At 37.5% G+C, this 25,187-nt stretch overlaps 1 protein-coding gene across 4 annotated transcripts in view; it reads right to left on the bottom strand.

Moving 5' to 3' along the window:
* atp8a1 (ATPase phospholipid transporting 8A1) overlaps positions 1–25,187 on the bottom strand; it is a 101,025-nt gene that overhangs the window by 34,606 nt on the left and 41,232 nt on the right. For 2 of the 4 annotated variants that reach the window (XM_055224606.1, XM_033973580.2), the window contains exons 15-26: positions 23,394–23,438; positions 21,496–21,568; positions 18,072–18,177; positions 17,314–17,396; positions 16,324–16,373; positions 15,713–15,782; positions 14,755–14,839; positions 13,870–14,009; positions 10,924–11,062; positions 8,041–8,105; positions 4,247–4,419; positions 1,779–1,962 (exon numbers count right to left, since the gene is read on the bottom strand). In XM_055224606.1, coding sequence (XP_055080581.1) covers positions 1,779–1,962; positions 4,247–4,419; positions 8,041–8,105; positions 10,924–11,062; positions 13,870–14,009; positions 14,755–14,839; positions 15,713–15,782; positions 16,324–16,373; positions 17,314–17,396; positions 18,072–18,177; positions 21,496–21,568; positions 23,394–23,438 — 1,213 coding nt within the window. The remainder of the gene's footprint in view (positions 1–1,778; positions 1,963–4,246; positions 4,420–8,040; positions 8,106–10,923; positions 11,063–13,869; positions 14,010–14,754; positions 14,840–15,712; positions 15,783–16,323; positions 16,374–17,313; positions 17,397–18,071; positions 18,178–21,495; positions 21,569–23,393; positions 23,439–25,187) is intronic. The other 2 variants (XM_033973582.2, XM_055224607.1) reach the window with 1 other exon arrangement.

Here is a 25,187-nt window from a genome sequence, read left to right as displayed (position 1 = left end):
AATGTACCATCACGCAAACATATTAGTGGAAGCCTGGTAGTATAACTTTATTTGAAGCTAAATGAATTATACAGTGAGGGGCCATCTGTTTGAATGGCACGCACTTAAACATGTCATGTGGATTTAAGAGGGCACTTGAGACAAACCCTGGCCTCTTCAATGGGAAGTCGTACATTGGGACATAGAAAGTTTACTGTGTACTCTTGGTTTCCATAACTTCAGAACCCTTCGGGTATAGTAGTAACATGAGGTGCAGAGCGGCATGTTACGTATTGACAAAGCTTCAGGAGGGGAACTAAAAGCTTTTGTTGCATCCATGTATCGCATATCGACAGCGAGTATCATTAAGAGCGTTACTAGGGCATCCAAGTACGGTACAAGGATTTTAATAGCGTATTGCCTGGATCTCTTTCTGGTTGTGTTGAGAGTTGGGTATCAGTGGATGCTTGTTCTACAGGTGTAACTACTCAACTGTGTAAGCTACAGCCTTGCCAGTCATATGATCTATTGTTATCAGGGACAATGTGTGAGGATATTGTAACACATTTTACACTTGAGAGCATAATGACAGGAATGACAGCTGCAGGAATTTGGCTTATTGTGGATTAGAAATTAATGATTTAGTGATGATAATGGGTGGATAATGGTTTTTCAGGGAGTGTTCGAGGTCACACAAATGAAGGAGCCAAAGGATACAAAAACTATTTAGATGACCTATTCACACAGAAAGAGTTGACGTAAGGCAATTGTTGAAGTGTTTAATATTAAAATCTAATTTATCAAGTAATTAGTCAACTTCTTTCATTGCTAGCCCCTAGCTCACTACAGCAAATCGCCTGCTTTCTCAAGTGCAATCATTTACAAAGGTTACAGCTAAAGGACATCTTCCCATCACTTCTATATTTAGGAGAGAATTGGACTGGCTTATACCCCCTCCCCTGTGCATTAATTAATTTCAAGACTGGCAACATATTTTGTTTACACTTAAATAGCATGTGCACTTGTAGGGCTGGGCAATATGAGAAATCTACATTTACTATGTAATATTGTTCAATCACAATGTTCGATTTAGTCTTATTGCAATCAAATAAAATGGCTTTATTAAGTTTCTGAACATTAACAAGATTCTGATTCTGTGTTATCCAACACAAAAAACTGTGTCAGAAGTCTGCTCCAAACCAAACGCTTTTACTGACAGGAAATTGGCTGTAGTCCTCTCTATTAAAAAGAACCAAGCTGATCATTGACGATTAGAAATGACAAAGACTGGCAATTGCAGTGTTATGATTAACACTGCAATTGTTTTTACATGGTTTTGTTTTTGAAAGATAAGAGAATATTCCCCCCCTCCCAAATTTAGGAAATTCAAGTGTTGTAATGCAAAGTTCAGCAAGAGAATAGAAATATGTGATAAAAATCAAGATAAGGAAGTATTAAAAATAAACTTAAATGTAGCCAATCTAACTAGAATATTAGAAAAGTGTTAACATACAAAAAACGGTTAAGATAATAATATAAAATACAACATTGGACAGGTAGAGTAAAAATATAGGGCTATAAAACTTTAATATGCAGTAAGTGTATTTGCGTACACTGGTGTACAATACGTGTGACAATGAATGAGTGTTCCTTGATGGAAAGCGCTTGAAGGTGGAAAAGCGCTATATAAAAATGTGACCATTTAAGTGGCTAGTTATAGTTTTTTGTATGTATCATTTCTTATCAAGACTTAATTTGGGGCTAAAGGCTTTAATACTTGGCTTGATCATCTTTCTTACCTGCGCTATGGAGTAGTCTGAGGAGTTAGCGGCCTGCAGCCCTTCGTTCCCTGAGATCCCCACTCCCACGTGAGCCGTCTGGATCATGCCCACATCATTGGCCCCATCACCAATGGCCAATGTGATCACCTTTACGTGCTTCTTAACCATCTCCACCACCTCCGACTTCTGAAGTGGAGAGACTCTGAAAGACAGGAAGCAAACCCAGTCATTCCTGCAGAGGTGGAGGTGGATTGTACTCAGTTACATTGACTTGACTAACTATTATAAAGAAATTTTACTTTTCAGAGTTGTTTTTATTTTTGTTAGGCCTGTCATGATAACACATTTTCAAGTGGGATATATTGCTACAGAAAAACACCACTATTAATGATAATATTTAAACTACTTCATACCACTGACACAATAACAAACAAAGCAGGATAATCCCAATAAAACATTTTCCCATATTGTAAAAAGTGGTCAGCAAGGAATAAACACAGTTAAACACTTTCAACTGATTACAACTCAATTATCATAATTAATTAATACTACCAAAAAAATGACATGTGATCATTTTTGACCCTGAAAAAATATTGTATTGTATTGTTCCATCTATGATACATTGAATTATTACTGAATAGATGAGATATACCATATCATATATTTAAAAGTGTAGCAGCACTCTTAAAAGTAAAAGTTTGGGATAGTCTTCCTGCTGTGAGCCTATAAAGACAAACTTTATGCTGACAGTATTTACTGACTTGCACATTTGTGTATTTTCATGGTCTGTCCTTTGATAATACCACAGTTTGTGCATAACTGCACTAACTTCAGATTATAAATTAATTTTTCATCGTGACATTTACTCTTTCCCCAAATGCTTTTCACTTGAGTAATTTCTTGGGCCACTACTTTGTACTTCTACTTAATATTATTTTAAAGTAACGTTACAGTACCTGAATACAACTTTTGACTACTCTACCCACCTCTGCATTTCAGGAGGAAAAACCCATGGGATGTCTGTTTAATATAAGTACAAAACACAGTGCCAAAGAAAAGGTGGAACACAGGAGGAATAGCAATAGGAATATATACACAAAAAGAGAAATGAGATTTGCACATTCATTCTTCAGCAGAGCAGGGCAGCATGATTGGGGTTTGCATAAAATAACATAATCTTTTAAAAATGTCTTTAGATCAGCACTTGGCAAATGCAAAGCTCTTCCTTCACTTTGAACAGTACAGTGAAGCGTGTAGACAGTGAAAATGAGGACCACCCCAAAAGTAAATACAGTGGTCCTATTGAGCAGTACAAGTCTAAGCAAAGTTAAGGATCTATAAGGCTGTATTCAAACTGCACATTTTTTTCACTTTCACCCACTAATATTAAAGTTGTTCTATGTAACTTTTATATTGGAGGGTTCCACCACATGCTTGTCTCCATGGATACTTATCAGGATACTCCAATAGGATTTGCTGAGAATGTTATAAAATTTATCTCCCTGGATATACGCAGGCAACTCCCACCTAGGTCATGTAATAGGTCAAATGTGTGAAGATGAAAGTAGCTCACTGTAAGGGTGCATTGTTTTTTGCAGCATTAAAACTAGGCCTATATAAGACAAAAATTCAATGTCATACTGTGGACCATTTCAGTCAAAGCACATCACTTTTTGTTTGATTAAACTAAGATCAATATAAAACAATAATATTACAATCAGCCTGTATGAAAAGAAGCAGAAAGAAGTATAAAGTTGTAACAACAGCCTCATTATTAACATTTCCATGGAGAAAAGAAGATGTCTCCCCCTGGGCCAAGTTACAGGCCAGATCTGTAGAGAGGCTGCTAGGCAACCCAGCTCACAGTAAGAATTAATGTTTTTTTTTTAAACATAATTAAAAACATAAAACTGTAAGATGGACAAGTTTAATATCATACTGTAGAATATTCTAGCCAAATCATTAACATCTCAATGGAAACAAGCAAGTGACAAGCCTATCCACCTCCCCCACTGAAGATTTCTGTTGATCAAAGGTTTGCCAGTGATGGATATCATGGTGAATAATTAGAAATAGAATGTGTTAAGAAAGGTAGGAATATGTTTTGATCACTGCAAACAACTAATTCTGTTTGTGTTGTTTTTGAAATAAATTTTGCAACTGCTAAATTAATTCAAGAATTCCATGTAATTAGGGTTAGGTTAGTTAGATTGGAACTGAAGGTTACCATTTAGTTAGCAGGTTTTATACAAACAAAGACAGGACATTTGCAAACAAAATTATATAACTTAAATAGTTGCAGTGTTTTGCTAATTGGGTCCTTTCAAATTTTCGCGTGTAATTTAATTACAATTTTAAAAATCAATCTTGCATCCCTAAAATGTGTTGTGATTCACAGAGTTACCATGATGAAACGCTTACAGAGTTGGTAAAATATGTATATCTTTCTCATGGGAGGTTTTTATTATTTGAAGAGTAAATCTTACCTGCAGCATATGACCGCTTTACAGGACAGGGCAAGGTCTAGAAAGTACTGTCGCACACCAAATGTGAGCGCGTACTTTAACGTCTTCCCATCAATAATGAGGGCAAAGTCGTTTTCCTTATACAGGGCATCCCCCAGCATTCCACAGTGATGGCTTAGGGTCTCCCGTGTGGCCTAAGACAAAAATAAATAAACATTACAATATAGTTTTAGTTGAAATAACACCCTAGAATGCTAAAAATGTCTACTAAACATGTTAAAATAATTGGGGTTAATAACAGCATTTTTCTTTCCTTGTTGAGAAATACATAGCATATGATTGATGTACTGAAGCATTTGTATTGCATAATTCGCTTAGTAAAAATATTAAGGAGTACTCTCACTGCCAAATAACTCACCTTTAAGGGCCTATAAATCATGTATATGGCTGTATATGTAGATGTAGTGTAAAAAACAGTTAGAAGAAATAATGACTTGCAATGTTTGTAAAGATTAGTATGCTAGGTCCTTGGCCAAAAAGATGGACCCTAGAGGAAGTAGAGAATGGCTCATGTTTGCTTACACAGTGTACAGTACAGATGTAGAGAGGGGGTGAAAAGATGTAAATATGAGAAAGGTTTTAAGTGCTTTTGAGAGGTTTTCATGTTTTTCTAATTTGTACTTGATTTGGTGGTTTATAGGAAGTACCGGTGAGTTTTAACAGCAAATACCTCTACCTATGTCATCAACACAGAAAATCCCACCCAAATGCAGACAATTTACACACAATGAACACGTCTTCTAACAAAATACAATTATTTAATGTATTTGTATTAGTCTAATCACTAACTATTGTGTAATATAGACAACTTTGGGCTCTTAAATTATGGTTAATTAAAAAAAGAAAAAAAGAAAAAGAAAAAAAAAAGAAAGAAAGAAAGAAAGAAAAAACTAGGCAAAATCTGTGTAACCTGTCATATGCCGTTTGTTGGGTAGAGCTATAACAGCATCATGGCTTACATCACTCAGTCATTTCACCAGATGCTGCATCATTAAGATGACGTCTGCACAGGTGAATTGGCTGTATATTTTCTTAACCATGACTATTGCATATTAAAATGTCATTACACATCTCTGTCTAATGCTTTTAATTGCAAATGGTACAGCCAGTGAATAGGATTGATCTACATTAAACAAACAAGTTACAAAATGATTTATAACGTGCAATTGCATATATAATAAAAATTACACTGCAAGGTAGCAAGCCCAATGTGCTAGGCAGATGCTTAAACAGCTGTAATCATTAGCAAATACTGGCCACTAGCTCCAGTGAAAGCAGGAGGGGCCCAGGCTGGTGAAGGTCAGATATGTCAGTGCAGGCAGATTGTACCAGTGGGACCCTACAATGTTCACTTGGCATAACAAAATTCTGAAACCCCAGCTTTAAGGAAATATTTGGAGAACGGAGCTTTAAGTTTCACAAAGCAGAGGAAGGAGAGAGACACGCAAAAGAGATGATGGATTAACAGAGGAGAGAGACGGAGCAAGAGGATACAAGCGCACAGCAGCTGGGAGGATTTAGACATCCCTGGTGGGGCTAAGAGGGTAGGGCAAGGAACGGAACGTAAAAGGCCGGAGATGTCATTTAACCTAAATTTATCTTGCAAATTGTATAGAATAGGATCACTTAGTTTGGAGTAGTAATTTGTCATGTGCTGAGTTAAGTAAAGTTTACCATTTCCTCAAGTGCACCAGCTATTCCCCCCTCATTTCCACAGGGGAATTTTAGTGCTAATGCTACATGTCCGTTCCTATAGCCTTTTTGTTATGGCTACAATGGCCAGTTTAGCCTGTGTGACTGTCTTTGGTTTTGGTATGTGGCGTCCATTCACAATCTACAAGAGCTGTCCAGAAAGACTGAGCGGACTTCATTGTTGATATAGTCCTTGAGTGATATGACCAACAGGACACGACAGTCAGGATGTGGAATCTGGACATTTGTGTGGAAGAAATGTCATCATCTGTCTCATATTTGGGGCACCCACGAGGAGAGACTTAACTTAAGTTAGACATGATGTTCACAAATAAGGCAGGATTACTGCTCTGAGGTATGCACCACTTCAAAAAGAGGTTTTCCTTTTATCCTAACATGCATATTTATTTTTACTTGCTAATCAAATTTTGTGTTCTACAAGGGAACTGCACAACTTTTCCAGTAGTAGGTATACTACCTGCTTGTCTCCATGGAGATGTTCTTCCTTTGCCTGGAATATTCTATTGTTTGGCATTACACTTGCAAAAAAAACAAAACAACATCAGGCCAAATTACAGGTCATGTCTGTGAAGAGCCAACCCGATCAAAACAAGAATACATGTTCTTAAACAGGCAATAATCATATTTATCCATAATAAAGGTAAATAAATAAGCATTAAATACCACACAGTGTGGCATTCCGGGCAAAGCAATGTAAAGAGACAAGCAGGTAGCACTCATCAGTAGAAAAGTTGTAATTTGCATCTTTAAACCAGATGCCATTCTTTATGTCCCCTATTTATTTATACAGGGGTGGGCAAATGATGAAAATGTTGATAATGATTGTAATTGTAAATCTTGTTTTGAAATTCATTTACAAAACATGCACAAAAATAATTAAATTTATTAAAATTAAAGAAAATAGACATGGAAAAAAGAGAATAATTGTAATTTCTGCACCTTTGTCTGATACTTAACCCCAAACTAATAAATTTAAATACATTTCTGTTGGATTGACATACTATTGTTTTGATAATCGTTATTATCAGGATTTCACCTACCCCCAGACAGCACTATTTTCATTTGTGAAATACAGTATAACTAGAGCAAATACCAACTATGCTTTAGAATTTCAGAACGAGCCCAAAAATTATCCCCTCTTTGATAACCAGCTCTAACCAACAATAAGAAACATGCTGCTAAATTACTCTTGTGGCATGAGCACATACTAACCACACACACGCACACACCATTTTCTCTGCCTGATTGGGCAGCGCACTTTCTCCTTGTTTGCGTTCTAACAAACTGCCTTATGTAAGCATCTGCTCAAGCACACCAGAATGGGAACTGACATTTCAAAGAGCGTGCCTTACATATACTATGCACCAGCAGGCCTCATACTTATACCACAGGCTCCATTTATCACTGCAAATGAGTAGATGACAGAGTGAAAGCTGTCCATCATCACCCTCGCATACCCCCCCTTCACATCCTCTGCCCCCGCGTGCTACAGGCTCCGCTGGGCTGGATTTCAGCACCATCTGTGGATTGAGGGCTTAAGCCTTTTTCACTGCTCCCGGTGTTGGGACGTGCCCTTTGCAAATGTAGAAACAACAGACAAGACGGTCCTGCTGGGGGGTCAACACTCTTCTCTGTTGGGTGTCTTAAATGCTTTAGTGCAGATTTTGGATGTGTAGCGGAGCAGTGCTGTTTCAATACTTCCTGCGGCCTTCGTCCTCTAGTCTTTTCATGTATTTTTTTTTTTTTTTTAGATCAGGGGTAAAGCTGAGCCTTATCATCATATTGTTGATACATTGTAATAAATAAGAGTAAATATAAAATTTTGAATATTGTAATATAATTGAGAAGGCAGTGCAGGGGAGGCGGACGAATATTGCAGCTAATTTCTACTGTTAAAGTCTAGAGAAAGTTAAACACTGAGTGTGGAGGATATGCAGAAACTAAACATATGAATAATGCTATGTTATATTCACATTCTTATTTTAACTAGTGTTTGATGGTCTGATACAGTGTAAAAGGAGAAAAGTCAAGACAATACTTACGTCTAGAGTGCCTTCATTGATCGCAAGCATCCCCATGTTCTTGGTCAAAAGCTTGCAGGAATGTCCTAAGAGCAGACACACACAGTACACATGAGATGCAGATTCTTATTAGGACATTTTTGTTTGCAAGGCCATAGCCTCATATTTTCTAAATTATAGATTATTATTGTACTTGCGTGCTCAGCTTTTGTGTTGGACACAGCCTTTAAATATGCATGTACATGACTTAAAAATACATTTATGTTTTACAGCCTGAAGTCACTGTCTGTGGGACATGAGTAATGAGTTTGGTTTACAAGGGTTTGTCAGTTTCCTGTTTTAATAGGCAGTTACAACTGTGAGCTGGCCAGCACTGCTCTCAGGGGGGAGCTCTTGGCTGGGACAGAGGCGGAGGGCCACAACAAGGTGGTAGATGGTGTCCCATTAGGGAAAAGAGAAATGTTCACTAACTAAACTCAGGCTTTCAGCTGGATCCCAGAGTTATAGGAAGGGCTGCCATCTGTGGCACAACCACAGAATATTTGTGGCCTTCCACACTTTGCTTCTGTCTGGAGAGTGCTTACTTTCCTTAAGGGGATTGCCACAGAGCAAATGTGCTGTGAATACATGGGTGGCATTTTTCAATAAGATACGGATAAAACATGCACAATGCCAAGGTCAGAGTGAACACAGGACCTCATTGGCGTCACACATAAAGGAAATGAGAGTGTTTCACCTTCAGGTCTCCACCAAACAGGGCTGGGCATGGCTTCTAGGAATGTTGTTATAAGAGCAAAGGTGTAAAAGTCCAAAAATCTGCCAATGTGTGGAAAACCATCTCAACTCTGTCTCTGCTCCTTCCCCTTGTCATTTCCCGCCCCAGCCCTTGTGTTCAGTGTGCTTACCTTTAGTTCACTTGACTCAAATGCCTTTCATATCTCCACACTCAAAGTTGCATGCCTGGCTTTTGTGCATCTTGGTCAGAAACAAACACTGCTCTCAAGGGATTTGAAGAATGTCTGACATTGAGACTAATGACACGGCTAAGCTACAGTTTCATTTGCACATTTTGTCAAAGAAAGACTCCACATTTCTGGTATCAACTTGACATATACATTACACGTGCACACCTCCCTCAGTCAACAAGTGGGTGCTTTGGGACAGAGTACCCGGGGCAATCCTTCCTCCTCCCTCAGACAGCATGTCAGAATATTGACTTTACATTATGCAAGGGTGGTTTGAGAACACACCAAACATGTTGAGTGTATAGTCTATGGTCTACAGCGCCTGGTGTGTCACTCAAATAGGAAGGCTGTTCTGTGTCAAAGTGATGCTTTTAAAATAGGTCAACACTGCCAATGCCCAATGTGGCTTTCACTAGCAAAACACCAAAAAGTACATTTTAATGAGCTATCACAGCAATCTAGTTATATTGGGATAATTTTTCTATGAGTTAAATGTCAGAAAACAACATCAATATAAAGATGGAGATTTTACAGAGCTACTCGGTAGAAAGACAGCCCGGGGAGCCTGTGCCTCTGCAGAGCTCTCTGGCTTTTGGCAGGGCCCACACAAAGGGCTGATTCAGTCGGCCACAGAGGTAGGTAGTCTCAAAAGCAGCCACTCTTGGTATATATTTTTCTAAACTCTGCGTTAATATGTCAGGGGTATAGAAAGTTGATCTATTTGTAGTAGCTGGCCACATTTGAGCCTAACAGCCGCAATGCGTTAAAGACAGGTGTCACTCTTAGATCAACAGTAGCAATACCATCCTGACAAGATCTGTAACAGTAAAATCTCCAGAGTGCTACATGTGTGAGAAGTGGAGTCTTGTGTGCATATAGATGTTATTTAGTTCAGATCTGTGAAGTCTGCTCATACATCATTTAGTGTTTTGCAACTGATGCTTTAGCTAGATATGTGTGAGGAGGAAACCCTGTGCTGTCAGTAGTTTGTCTGGAGGATGAAGAATGACCAAGTAACTGACTGGAGGACCTGTTCTGAGCTGCGTTTCACCTACTAGCGTGGCATATCAAGTTAACTCATGACTTTTAGGTAATGCCATAGGAACTTGCCATAACAAGTTTTCATGATTTTCTGATTATTACTGTTTTTGATAGGATAGTGCTTATAGTACTGGTAAATATTAATCATAGGGGCAGTTTGGGGGAAAAAAAGTTGAGAGGAAAAGTACAAAAATATAGAAAGTAGCAGTGACTTCTAAAACAGAATACCACTACCTATGGATCAACAATAAAACTTCCATCCAAAATACTAGAAGGATTTATGTGCAAGGAAGGCATTTTTTGACAGCATAAACTATTCATCATAACTGTTGTGTGATTTAGACAAGTTTTGGTCCTTGTTATGGTCCTTGTTATGGTTTCTAGGCAACAGTTATGGAACTACTTCTACTTGTCATACCTCTCCGTATGTTGTACCTGCTGCTCGTGTCCAACCAGGAAGTGACATTATAAACTTAACCATCAACCAAAAACTTGGTCAAATCTTAAATATAATTATGTTAAATGTGTCACAATGAAATGAGTAGTCAAACCACTTAACAACTTTCAGAGGTAGTGTAGTGTACTTTCAGAGTGTAGTTTTGCCATTACGGTAATACACACAACAACTAGGATGCTAACTGTGTACTTCCTTTATAATTAGTTGCAGACAGAACACAGCAGACTTATTTTGGCCTCAAGAGCTGCTTATACAATAAATCTGTAATAGGGCAAGGTAAATTTTCCTGAAATACATGGGAAAAAATATGGTACAGGCCCTTTAAGCAGTTTGTGACAATGTTTTTGCTTGAACGTTATTCAAACATTGTGTCGAACAGAAAAGGGACTTGTGTGCACTGGAGGCTGCATTTCAGCTGGAGGCTCAAAGCACAAATCTCACCAATATTGATGGCTGTTTCCTGTTTGTCTCCGGTCAGGATCCAGATCTTGATGTCGGCTTTCATCAGTGTCTCTATGGTTTCGGGAACTTTGTCTTGGAGCTTGTCTTCAATGGCTGTGGCTCCTAGCAGCTGCAGGTTCTATAAACAAACATGGACAAAGTCAGGAGAAATTCAATACATTTTAAAGGTGCTGTTCCTGATGGTTTAAAGTCCTAAAAAGGTGAAAAACTTTTTTTTTGTTTTTTTATATGGTTTGCAGTGATCCTAAGTTATTTCTCACGTACCTTATGAATTCAGAGCATCCTCATTATTCACTGTGATGAGTTTATAAATGATCTTCTCAACTTTTAGAGGCCAGAGCGGAGTTCTGCAGTCACAGTAAAGCTAACAACTAGCATGCTACCACGCACTTCCTGATACTCTGACAATAAAAAGCTTTATATTTAAATACACACAGCAAACTTACTTATTTTGACCTCAAGAGCTGCTTACACATCTGTATCTGTATTGAGGCACAAGACACATTTTGCTCAAATACATGGAAAAAAATTTAAAAAACGTGTACAGGCTCTTTAATTAAGAAGTCTTTAAATCGTCAAATGTCACTGAAACATGTGAGCCAGCATTATATCAGTGCTGCATGTTTTGACTCCAATCAGTGGGTCTTGTTTATTACCCAAAAGAGTACAGCGGTTTGGGATCAGTGGCTATGTTTATAAGCACACCAAAAATCTGATCATTATCTGATTTCTGGAATGATCAGACTGTTGATATGCCATGTAAACAGTTGCATGCAAGTAATCTGATTTGTTTAAGATTGTTCACACCTGTGCAAGTTTTGACAAGGAAAATTAAACAAAAACAGAAAACTAATATGGCAAGACAAAAATGAAATAGAAAATTTTAATATGCAAACAGTTCATTTAAAACCACTGTCCTCTGTTACTGTCTTCCAAAAATAAGATCTAATAATTGGGTCATCTGAATATAAGTAGGAAGCTCTTTAAATCATCATATATCACTGAAACATGTAAACCAGGATTATGTTGAATGTTTTGCCTCTAATCAGCTGCTCTTGTTTATCACCCGAAGAGTTCACTGCGGTTTGGGATCACTGATACACCACATACTTCCACCCACAATATACTACGGGTGTTTTCCCAGGAAACAAAGCAGTTCTTCAGGGCGCGTTGTGGGGTCACGTAGCCCTATCACAGGACTCAGGACATGACAAAACACAGGGAAAAGGGAGACGAGAGCCAGCAGCAGAAAGTAAAGGAAACCCAGACCCTGAGTAAATTTTAAGCAAATAACTATAAATTAAGATAAATAATACAATGTCTGCTTAGCTCTAATTTGCCATCTGTAAATTGTATAAGGATTGTTGGAGGAATATTTATGTGGTGGAAACAGATTGGATCATGATTTCAGCCTGAAGTCAGGGTGGGACTAACAAGTAAAATACATATAATTTATGTTGTGGTAATGGTACATCAGAGGAGAGTTTTATAATGAACAATGAACCCCTGCAGCTAAGGCAAGTAAAACGTCCATATTTTTATTATTTCACGAAACATGAAACCCTAGACATCTGTATTTATCATCTTAGTATTATTACTTCACTTTTTATTCCCTTTTCATTGTTATTATGCCAGTGGTTAGTCTAATGTAATTGTGAATGTAAATTAATTAAAGAACGTATATCTGATTAAAATAACACAACAATACTAAAAAGTATGGACTGTAACGTTTCTGGTGGTGGTGAGGATATCTTGCTTTTACTCAATTAAATGTGTTTTTGTTGCTAAAAATGCCTTGGAAAAACATGCACTCGGATTTGCCACTCTACAGATATGATCAATAACTTGTCCTGGTATTGTAACCTGCTCGATTGCATTGACAGGATTGATCCCATAGTGCGGAAATTTTCTGGCAAAGCAATAACGTCAATATCTTCTAGAAAATGTACATAGTGCAACTTTAAATTGTGACACACAAAAATAAAACAATGACCATAATACATAATACAATTATAAAAAATCAAATTAAAAAAATAATAGAATAATAAATACAACATACAAGTTCACAGACCAAGTCACTACTTTGACTTTATCTGTACTTGATGGCAAAGGAGAATCCTATGAGCTTCAACTGTAGCTCCAGTGCTCCACCCTGTGGCCGAATGTGGAGCATTTTCACCTGTAGTGTAGCTAGCTCTAAAAGTGAACCTCAAACATTGGCAGCAATTTTTCTCAATAGGCAGGGGCACTGAACTTTCTTCAGAGAAACACATAAGTGCATTTCATGATTGATTACCTCCATTTGTTTTGGGCAGCCACAAGCTACCATGAAGAACATGCCAAGTGCTTGATTTACGACTGTGGCTTCCTGTGTTTGACGACCGCTTCCAGTCAGACCTACCTCACACTAAACCCAATCTACCTCGCCTAAATCTTCAGACCTCATCACAACATAAACATTACATTTCTCACATGTTCAGATGTGCAGGTGTGATACGGCAGCTTTTTGGAAGGCCCTTTTGCTGCTGCTCTTTCAACCAAAAGTACTAATATTGTATGAATATTTCTCACTGCACGTTGCTTGCACGTTCTACACTTCTATTTTAGCATTGCCATGAGACAGAAATTTAAAATGTGACACTAAGGAAAAGGGTCAAAACTAATTTTCATCAATTTTCACCAATTTTCAACACAAATAATGCTGTGTAAAGTTATCTCATGATCTTACACTAGTTCCTATCAAACGCAAATCTAAAACTTTTCAGGAAACTAGTTTATCACTGATAAGTATCTGGGTATAGATTTTTTTGATGATTAGGTCTGCGATCACAATAGCGCTGCAACAACTGATCAGAGTAGGCTATTTGTCCATTTACTTTCATATTTCTCCTTGTATTGCATGTTATAAAACGTAAACAGACAAACCTTTTCAATAAGTTCATAGCTCTCCTCCATCTTCAGTGCTCTGTTTTGCAGTGATGTACAGGCCCGGTGGTAGATTTCTTGCCAATGCTTGTAGGATGACTCACTAATCTCTGCCACAGCAAAGCAGAGGGTACGCAGCCCTTGGTAAAACAAAAGTTCAAAATTACAATAATTGTTTTTTTTATTATTATTATTTTTAAAGGTTCACTTGGTAACCTTTCTGGTGGGTGTTTGCCTCCAGCTTGTCTCCACAGAGATGTTATTACTTTGCTTGGAATGTTCCACAATATGGCATCAAACATATCTAGTCTGCTCAGACATAACCTACTTGCCTCCACTGATAAGATAAAGAGGACGTTTAATTAAGTTGATGACCCCGCAAAAACAAGATGGCCCATCTCAAGGGGCTTATTGTCCAAATAAATAGAAATTAAATGCCATATTATAGAACATTCCGCCAAAACATCTCCATGGTGACAAGCAAGTGACGGTCCCTCCTCCTGAAAAGTTACATAGTGCTCCTTTAGTCTATTGACCTTATATAATCTGTGCAACCATATAAAACTCTTCAGTCTGGTGAGTAAAACGCTGTGCTATTTAAAATCTAATCCATAGGCTGACAATCCTGTGTGCTATTTTTAGCCCTCATCAGCTATTCTGGATGACATCATTTTGCTGATGTCTCACAAGGGGGCAGTATAGACACAAAGAATGGACTGATGCGGCTCTCTCCAATGCCTTTGCCTAAACCTCATTACCATAAGCCTCTAACAAGTAAATAAATGAATATACTCAGCTTCTCTCACATTCCTAAAGTACTGTTTTTACAAACCAATAGAACTTATTTACCAGAGATGTTTGTAGACAATACATTTGCTCACTCACCTTCTGTGGCAAACTGTTCTAGGTGCTTCAATGTGATCTCTTTATACCGGGAACTGTCTGCTAGACGGTCGTAAATCACTGTGTCCTGGGCAGAGGAAAACAAGTACTGGTTACACAAACCTCCAAAAAGCTGGAGGAGACCTTAGACGACCAACAAAACGGGATGTCTTTGGATGACTTTTAACAGAACAAAGCGGCATTAAATGTGATTCAGAAATGAGATGAATACTGCATGTATAAAACTCAACATATTTATCTATAGTGGTTATTATGCTATAAAAAATGTATTATAACATGTATGACATACTGCTAAATGATTTGTTAGCAACGTAATCTAAAAGGTGCATTATGGAACTTTTCTATAGGACAATCTGCCATTTGATTATCTCCATCGAGATGCTTAGTCAATAATGTTTCACAATAAGGCTTTAAACGCATCTCTCCACTGAGAGAAGCTAGTGATGCCACCAAGCCAAGTTACAGGTCAGATCAGTGGAAAGGTGAATGCAGGTCTTTTTGAGCAATACAATTTATGAAATAAAAGCTATATTAACAAGTTTAATGTCAAACTATGGAACATTCTAGGCCTAGCAATAACATCTCCATGGAGACAAGCAGATGGCAACCAAGTTCCATAATGCACCTTTGTATTACAGCTTAGCTCTGACTTATATGGTATATATAATCAATACCTAAGAATCTAGTAACTATAGGGGCACATTTTTTGATAAAACAGTTTGTAGGGTTTTACTAGAATATCTTTATCTACGTGTGTGCCTGTTTTTCAATATAATACAAAATGAACTGTTCATCAAGACAACCTAATAAATCTACAGGCAAAACATGATGCTCTTGCTATATCAAAAAGGAACTAGTGAAAAGTAGATATTGGGTAGAGAGCATTTAACACTGTGGGACGGCCTGTCATGTGTTGCCATGGCGAGAGACAGACACTCACGGCCCCTTTGCAGTAGAGCCGAATCTTCCCAGATGGGGTGCGCATGATGACGGACATTCTCTTCCTAGCACTGTCACATCACAGAGGGAGACAAAGAGGGATTTGATGAGATTAAGTCATGTCCTATTACTGGTGTGTTTAGGCTGCTGAATTACCTCATGCATTTTGAGATATTGCACAAAGGAAATTATTGTGTAATTTACATGAGATAAGGAAATAGCAATGCAAGTAGTTAACAGATTTTTCTATATTATTATATTATTTGATTTTACAATGAAATCTAACTTGCTAGTTTGAACATTCTGATGAAGTTTCTAATTTTACTTCATGGTTGGACATGGGGAATCGTGTAGAGGTAATTCCATAACTGTTATCTAGCAACCATACTATAAACAAGGTTTAAGGCTCTATTTTAGAATAAAAAAAACTAAAAAACATGCCTTCATTTTGAATGTTTATACAGTCAGTGTTCTTGCACATAACTAACTCTTACTTTTTTATGGAATTGTGTGTATTGATGACATAAGAAAACATGAAAACATGTCATATGCATTTTAAGTACAATTTTCGGAAGAATAACATAGGAACAATATGGCTACCATCCAACTGACCTCGTAAACTCCAACACATGAAGCAGTTCATACTTCTCTTCTTTTCCAACCTAAAAAAGGAAAAAAACTAACTCTATTAACATATTGTGGCAGTGACATACTATCTTAATAACACAAGCTAACTTGCAACCTTATTACAATCAAGCCTAATTGAAGTCTGGATGCGTTTATCAGTTTTGTCATTCTAATGTAATGGCAGGGGAATAACAAGGTAAAATTCAATTAACATCCCTTATTCCAGAAAGTGCTGGGTACACGATGGAACAATTAGAGATGCACACGGCTTAGAGAGGCCTATTAAAAGGTGCAAAATGGTGCAAACATTTTGAACACAGTGTTCTCAAAATAGATAAAAATAAATGGTTTTGGCCTTTGTGCTTTTGCTTCTGTCAGTGCAATCTTTATGTCAGCCAATTAAGAGAATAACAAGAAGATTGACCTGAGGACAGGACACATGGTGCACCCACTAGCAACAGTATTTATAAGCTCTATGTGAGGTGGGTAGTTACATTCAATCACATGTACAACTACTTGCTTTTTACTAAAAATGTAATTCTCAGAGTAGTTTTCAGACCACATACTGAATACCATGTTTAATAGTAAATTATTTCAATGCGTTTTCTAGATATTATTTAGTTTTCTAATGTTTGTGGGCCAGATTTAATGTTTTGTCCTTCCAATTACATTCACTTCCAGTCATAAATCAGAATTTAAATGTTATACTCACTCTTACTTAAGTAGTAGTTTCCCCCAAATTCTTTTTTACTCTTATTTTGAGTAATTTCCTGAACCATACTTCTACTTGAGTAATATTATTTTGAAGTAACATTACTCACATTTGGGCAATCTTTTTTCTGGTTATTCTACTCTAAATTCAACTCTTCTCACTACTAGCTGTGTATGTTATGCATGTTTATTTTACATTCTACAGACAAATTAGAGTGTTATCAAGCTATGCTATTCTTGTTAGATGCGAAAAATATAACTTACGATTTCCGCAATAACGCTGTCAGGAGTTCTACCGGAAAACACAAATCCCAGGTTGCGTGCAGCCCGGACAAGAGCTCCTTCATCTACAAAGAAACACTTTTTTAATAGATTGAAAAGGTTGTCAGCGGACACTGAGGTCTGTTTAGGAGGTGCAGCACAGAAAGTAGGCCTTTGTATTTAGCACACAAACTGGTTCATGTAGACAGAATGATGACAATGAGGGCACAAGTGAAGTCAGTGGACCAGGTACGCTATATTTCAGCAAGAGATTGCCAACGGGGGAGAAAAAGCTCTCTGCTTGTTTTTTTTCTTTTTTTTCTATCATTTATATTACAGTTCAGTAAGTGTTCCGCATTTTAAAGCCATACAGTGCAGCAAAAATTGCATGTTTACAGAGGCCATTTTAAGCATTCCATTAACAAAAAATAGCAATTCACCACAAATAAGCTTAGGAATAGTTTTCATTTGTATGCAATATTAGTATAAGATAAAGCAAAATGTATGTAAATAATTCTTATTTACCATAATCAAAAATTTCCTAATAAAGTGTTGTCATGATATTCTATTTAAATACTAAGATATGTGTGGGTATTGATTGCTTGATTTTTTTTTGATAACCCTTTAGAATGTCTCTTCATTATTTTTTAGATGTTGTGTATTTATTATTATTATTACGTGAACAAGATTACCTAACAATTCTACTGAATTAAAACTGCTGTTATTTAACTCCACTTGGTCAGTTTCCAAAGTGGTGTTACCTGGAGACGCAGCCTGGTAGGTGATTGTATCATCGGACCGCTCTGGGACTGCAGTGTGACAGATGGCCATCATAGTCATGAAGTCCAGGATGACAGCAGCTGTGGGCTAGAGGAGAGGGCACAGGGACATTTAGAGATCTGCCATTGAAACATATCACAACATAAGGTAACAAAACAACTAGAAAAGGTGGCTATTAAGAAAACCACAGTTGGGATATCTCAGTATAGTTCAATGTTTATAATATACAAAAGGGCTGCACAATATATTGCAAAAAAAACCAAAAAAAAACTATTTGAGTAGGTACAACTCTTATCTTATGACGAACATACTAACAATTGAATTTCTTAAAAAAAAAATGCATTTTCATCAGACTGCAATTATAAAAACACAGCTGTAGCTGTCCACACAGCTACAGCAGCATTAAAATTGTGCTGTGTATCATGGCAACCATGCAGGAGCAATAAAGGGGAGAATGAATGAAGTTGGGAGGGAGGGCATATCAAAGGCCCCTTGTAAATGAAAGTACACATAGTCTATTACTGTCCAGGTGGCAGTGGGAGCCCTATCTGCCTCCTAGCTGCATGCTAATCCGCTACGGGTTGACAGGTATCCTCTGAAGGACATGTCAGCATATGCTCTACAGTACAGCGCGCGCGCGTGCGTGTGTGTGTGTGTGCACGTGCATACACAGTATAGCGTTACAGTGAACAGAAGTGTCATTGAGTAAGGATACTTATATGAGATTATATGGCTTATGCTTTATGTCAGTTGTTGGTCCTTTCACACACTTAAAAGGTGCACTATGTAACTTTTCTGGAGGAGGGAATGCCACTGCTTACCTGTTAGCTTCTCTGCTTCAATACCTCACTGTGTGCAAACCATGTGTGTGCAAGTTTCTCTATGTTACAATAAATAGTAAATAAACTCATATTTGACTAGGCATGCTATTGTAAGTGTTGTGTTGGAGGCTATGTTTAAATAAAATACAAATTGAGGGCAGAGATAAACAGGGTACAGAGGGCAGGACATGTTGAGAGCTCCTGATAGCACAATTAGATGTGACAGTTAATACCGTGCTGCCAGCTCTCGCCCCCACAGACTCCTGGATAATGTGTGTCACAGAAACACTGACAGACAATCATCACTGCCGACATGTCCAGATAGAGATAGAGGAAGGGTCAAGCAGAGAGCCACAAAGAGAGGGGAGTGGGCAAATGCGATATTTTAACAGAGCTGGATCTCTGTGGGTGGAAAACACGACCATGGAATCAACACGAGACAACCACAGGGGATCCTTGTAATAGTCAGTACCCTTAAATTTGCTGTTCAGAAGTCTGCCCCCCCTCACTACTGCATCAACACTACTCCTACAGTCAGCCTGCAGCTAAAACAACTGTTAATGATAAACACTTCTAATGCTATGAGGCTATAAGGGCCAAGTGTATGAACTAAGAACATATGGTGTTAACAACTAGGCAGCTTTAGAGGATATTATAAAGAGGAAAAAAAAGCACCCAGAAATAGCCTTGTGAATTAAATGTGGTAAATGTCACAAGACCTAATTGGCTGTCAAAAGGACAGAGACACTGTACTCCAGAATATAAGATGTTGTTGTTCAGTACAAATAAAAATAAAAAAAAAACGTTATGGGCTCGGTATTAGAAATTTACGAATACACTTTTTTTCATGGCTGATGATGATCTTGGTATAGGGCTGATTGCTACTGTTTCCTTTAAATTATATAATATATAATAATTATAAACGCACTTATGTTACTATGGGGCACTGCTGTACATATTACAAATATTTCTAGTGATCATTTTTAAACATCCACAGCCCTTTCTCACTGCAAAGAGAAATAGTCATGTAGTATAGTATTAGTATTGAAGTGTCTTCTATTTTGGTGAAGCAAAACAGCTAAAAGCCCTCTTTTCTGTCTCAGTTTTTGTGCGTCAAGTCCTTAGCCTTATGCAGTCATGTGATCTGGTATTACGTGTTGATTACCAAGCAGGTGAGGTATTCTGGCAGTTTTTGAAGTAGTCCCTTATAGATGCATTTCATGCAGTGCTTCTAATGGACAGTGATAGCCAACCCACTTTTCCATAGAGAATACAGTGATGGGTTTCAAATCCATCACCTGTAATAAATTGAAGGTCCGAGTGAAATAGTGCACCCAACGGTTTCAAAGCAGAGGTCGAAGCCTGCATATACACCACATCCCCATAAGCCAGTACAGAAAGAAAGGTTGCTTGCACTATTTCTTTTCTGTAATTTATTCAATGACAATTTAAGATTTAAGAGGGAATTTTGGATTTCATTAAAATCTTGTTACAGTTTTAAAAGCGCCTGATCAGCAGAGGGAGCACTTGCATACAAAACAGCATTATCTGCATATAAATGCATGTGGCTTTCTCTTAAATTGCAACCAAAAGAATTATTAAATATAGTAAAAAAGTAGAGAGCCCAAAATTGAGCCTTAGGGCACTCCTTTACTTAAAGTCAGGTTTTTCGGCTCCAACTGAATATTGGCTAAGATGGAACTAACGATAGGCCATCTACTCAGTATCCAATAGTAATACTGTATTAATAAAAAAAAATGTATTAATTAAGTAAATAAAAAAGTAAGATCACAACAGTCATAATCACTGTTAGAAATGACACTATCAATATTAAAAAAAAAAAAAAAAAAAAATAGGTGCTCTAGGCTCTATGCAACATGAGGACATTTTGGACTGTCATAACAGACCTAACCTCCCAGTGGGTGCATGAGTTCCCCTGGTGCACTACTGTTTATAATTAGATGTGACATTCATTCTCTACCAGTGCGCTGGCTGACGCACAGTGACACAACCAGCCAATCAATCCGTTTTTACCATTCCATTCATTATGGCAGGTGGCATTTCCTTATTTTGCTTTTCACAGTTTGACGTCAATACACTGAAAATGTGTTTAAATGCTTATGACAAAATTGAATCATACAATTAGTAATGTACATATACACAGCATTGGGAAGCAATCAAATACATGTTTCCCAAAAAATACATCCAGAATACAATTACCATTTCATTTGGAATTCAGAGTACAGTTACTTTAAAAGAAAGAATACATTGCCCTACTTGCCATTTAGGCTTCAATCCTTAATACTTTGTTTGCATTTTTCTACATTATGACATATAACAAAGCAATTTAAAGTGGAAGTATTCAGAATACAGTACTCTGATTTAATCATGTATCAGAATATGTTACAAAATATATTTTAATGCAAGTATTCAGTATTATGTAACTTTCCAAGGTACTTTTTTCTACACTGGATATACAACATGTGGCAAAAACATTAAACGTCTAGCATTACAAGAGGATTCACTTGTTCGGATGTGGCCTTAGATAACAGTGCCGGCGATGGGGAGACCTGACATGACTTACGTGATGACTTTGGAGGTTTTCCAATAAGCTTGGGTCATTAAATCCTGCCTCTTCGGAGGAGTGAGAGCTGTGCCTGGAAAGAAGAGATGAAAAGTCAACACAAAACCATGCTTGATGTTTTAAGTATGAACAGATAAGATACTCTAGAACATGTTGGGAGGTGGGTCAAGCTGGAATACACAAAATAGATTAAATTAAGTTTTAATTGATGCTATAATATGAAAAATAGACTCAGAGTAGTACTCAGTTACATTTGCTTGAGTAAAAGTGTACTTTTCATACAGTTTTCAGACACCATATGTTTACTTACATTTTACAATACTTTTAAGTAAAAGTTTTGTTTAAGGTCCCTACTGTGACCACTAGTTGGACCACTAACTTTTTACTTTTCTTACTTCTACTTACGGTAAGTCATTATTTTGAGGTAACAGTATTCTTACTTGAGTACATTTTTTGCTACTCCACCCATCTCTGATAATAGGTTGTTAACACCTACAGCTTGCCAGTGGACTTATGATGAAATACAATGCTTTATTCTTTACAAGATGAATTACATTACATAAAAGGGACAATTTACACAAGAACACCACTGTCTCAATAAACAAGCAGAGCTAAACAGGTTTAGAAAAAAGGCAGCATTGCTCATTAAAAGCCAGGCGCAAGACATGATTGTATACATTTGAAGATGCAAGTATAGAAGCGTAATGTGTAACAAACATATGCATTAATTATCAAGGACAACAAATGAACAAACACATGGGTATTTATAACACGTTATTTAGCTCAATATCACAGTTTTATTACCAAGCTAAGGAAGCCCTGAGCTCTTGAGCACTGTAACTCAACGTGCTGATCAACTTAATGAAATTTTAAGCTACAGGGCTGTGTGAAGAGGACACTAAGTTATAGATTGTCTGCCAGCACATGGAGGTCCTGTCACTATAGAAACAAGGGCACTGGCTGTTCGCAGCCAAGACAAAGGACCTCTGACCAACCATGCAATTGTGTTTGTTAGAAATCAGTTTTAAGACTGAACTGTAAAGTGTTCTTTAAAGGAATGGTGCAGACTGCTGGCCATACCTTTACCTATGTCTACGAATGTCATATCCAAGTAAATACAGAGGTGAGGAAAGGGATAAGACGTAAAAACAATTTTCTGAGCACTCAAGTTCCGAATGCAGGACAATACAGGATTACTCAAACATGCATGAATCAATCAAAAGTTAATTATGATATAACATGGTTAAAAACTCATAAAAGTCAGTGTTACATATGTCCCCTTTAAGTCACTTTCTCTAGTCAGGAGAATAACAAAGAAAAGCCTGTTCACTAGTGGATCTCACTAATCCTTACGTTTTGTGCCAACTGCAATAAAAGCTGAAAAAATAAACAGCAAGACAGCACATGCTTTCTATAGGAGAAATGTCTTAAACCTAAGAGATTTCAAATGTGGACATCATAGGCATTAACAGGTCAAAATCCCCCGTGCAAAATGGATAGGACACACCCATGCTCTCACTGCAGACTCCAACACTCAGAAGTAGGACTGTGTGTGAGCGAGAGAGAAGAAAGGAGAAGTGGGTGTGTGCTCAGTAGCTAATATCTATGTACAGTCCTATTTTTAAAAGTGAAGAAAGACTATAAATAAAATGTTTTAGGCCAATAAATACAACAAAGTATTGCATGTACTTCATACATCTCTGTGGTATTGTACCTGGGAATTCACACCTACTAACAGGATTATTTTTCATTCCATCACAAACAGACCCACATTCCACACAGACACACACAAATGCACATTCACATTTGGTTCATATTAAGTTCCCACAATGCAAAGCATCACTGAACACATCACAGAAGCAGAGAGAAATGGGGTCACTGTTTTGCAACCATCTTACCAGTCCTCCTCTGCAAAACTACCATCGTCAGGCTCTGGCACATGACTGTAGGAGTGAAGGTGGGAGAGTAAAACCATGAGAGCTACTGCTAAGATGAGGGAGTTTGTGTACTTGGGCAGCTCTGGTGTTTAAGCCCAAACATGGAGAGGGACAAACAGGTGTGTGCTGAACACTGAGAATAGATTCAGTGCATCTATGTGGCTTTTGAAGGGGAAAATAGGCAGGAATGGTGTACACATGTTCAGCTCAACAATGAGGTATCATTACTTTCACATGTCTCTGGGAGACTGACTGCAATGTAGGCTTTTGTGAGCTCTCAGGGTGTAGCATGTGCTCCAGTGAACATTATGGGCCTCATTTGAGACATACTCTGGGTCTGTCTCTTTGAGCAAGCTATCTACACTCAAAACAAGCTGCAAAATGTATAATCATTTATAATAATGATTATGTCATCGTGTTTAGTCACTATAGTTTGATTGGAGTATTATTTTCCATCCAACAACACCCAGGAGAGCCATCCCTACTTGAGATTATTATTGCTAATTATTATCTAAAGCACTGGGGAGGGCTGTATTAATAACAGTGGTAAGAACAACAACAATCAACAGCATGTTTGTGAAGCAAATTACAACCACACTTTACATGTTTGTTATTCATGCAGTGTTAGACACACATCAATCTAAAGATACTGATCCTGCAATGTAATTAAACAACATTCATTAGTAATATCTATTAATTATTTTCCCGTTAATACATATTATTAATGAATGCAAATGTACACAGTAAATAATGACAACATAATGTAATACAGCTTTGCCTCATTAGAACTCATCCTTCACTCCTGCTTTGAAATGCTCATCCATATTTATCACCTGCTCAAGAGAGAGACTTTGAAAGGATTTAAAAACAGACCCAAATATAGTCCAGCTACATTTTAAGCACAGAAATGCTTTGCTCTTTACAGTAAAAAAAAAAAAAATCTTTGCAGAATATCATTATCAGGATATACATTATGGCTTTAAACTCAGAACAAGACCAAGCCATGCACTGTGCTTAGTAGTACATTACACAGACAAAGATCTAGGATAAAATGGTCTTTGTCCTCCCCCTCACACTTCATCAATCACACTTTTAATTGAATCCTAATGGGATTCATCACATAGTGTCACGGCTGTACTCCTCCGCAGTAATACTTCACTGGACCCACTGAAGCATTGGGGGGAAATTATGTATATTTTAAAATAATTAAGAATCTGAACTTCTGAGCATTCTGAGCAACATCATCAACATCATCTTTCCAATTGTTTTCCATGAAGATAAATTCAGTCTGGTGTTACTTCATAGAAGTTTATTTTCCTCCTGAGGATTCTGGCCAGACCAATCACAGCACAAGGAGAGGCGATTTGTGATGCAGCAAAAACAATATTTGAATTTCATATCAAATATTTCATAGTGCCCCATCAGTATGAAACCTCTCCCACTGTACGGTTTAATGGCCCACAGCAAATGGCATCTCTTTGAGCTATTCTTTTTAACAGATGTTTTCTAGGTTTTTTGCCATGAAGAAAAGGGGTAACACAGCAGCATTCCTCTACTTTGTTTACACTGCACCTGTTAATCCCTCCTTGAAATTACATTCAAAGTAAGCAGTACAAGACACCTGTACTGTAGTAAACATGACTACTCTACTGTGAGAGGGACAGTAGCTAAAGAGAAGAAAAAGAGAGAAAGACCATATTGACTAATGCTCCATTAAATGAATATGGGGGCAGACAAGAAGATATATTGGGGTAA

Source organism: Periophthalmus magnuspinnatus, chromosome 10, assembly GCF_009829125.3.
Source record: "Periophthalmus magnuspinnatus isolate fPerMag1 chromosome 10, fPerMag1.2.pri, whole genome shotgun sequence".
NCBI lineage: Eukaryota > Metazoa > Chordata > Actinopteri > Gobiiformes > Gobiidae > Periophthalmus > Periophthalmus magnuspinnatus.
This window is presented reverse-complemented; position numbering and strand designations above follow the sequence as displayed.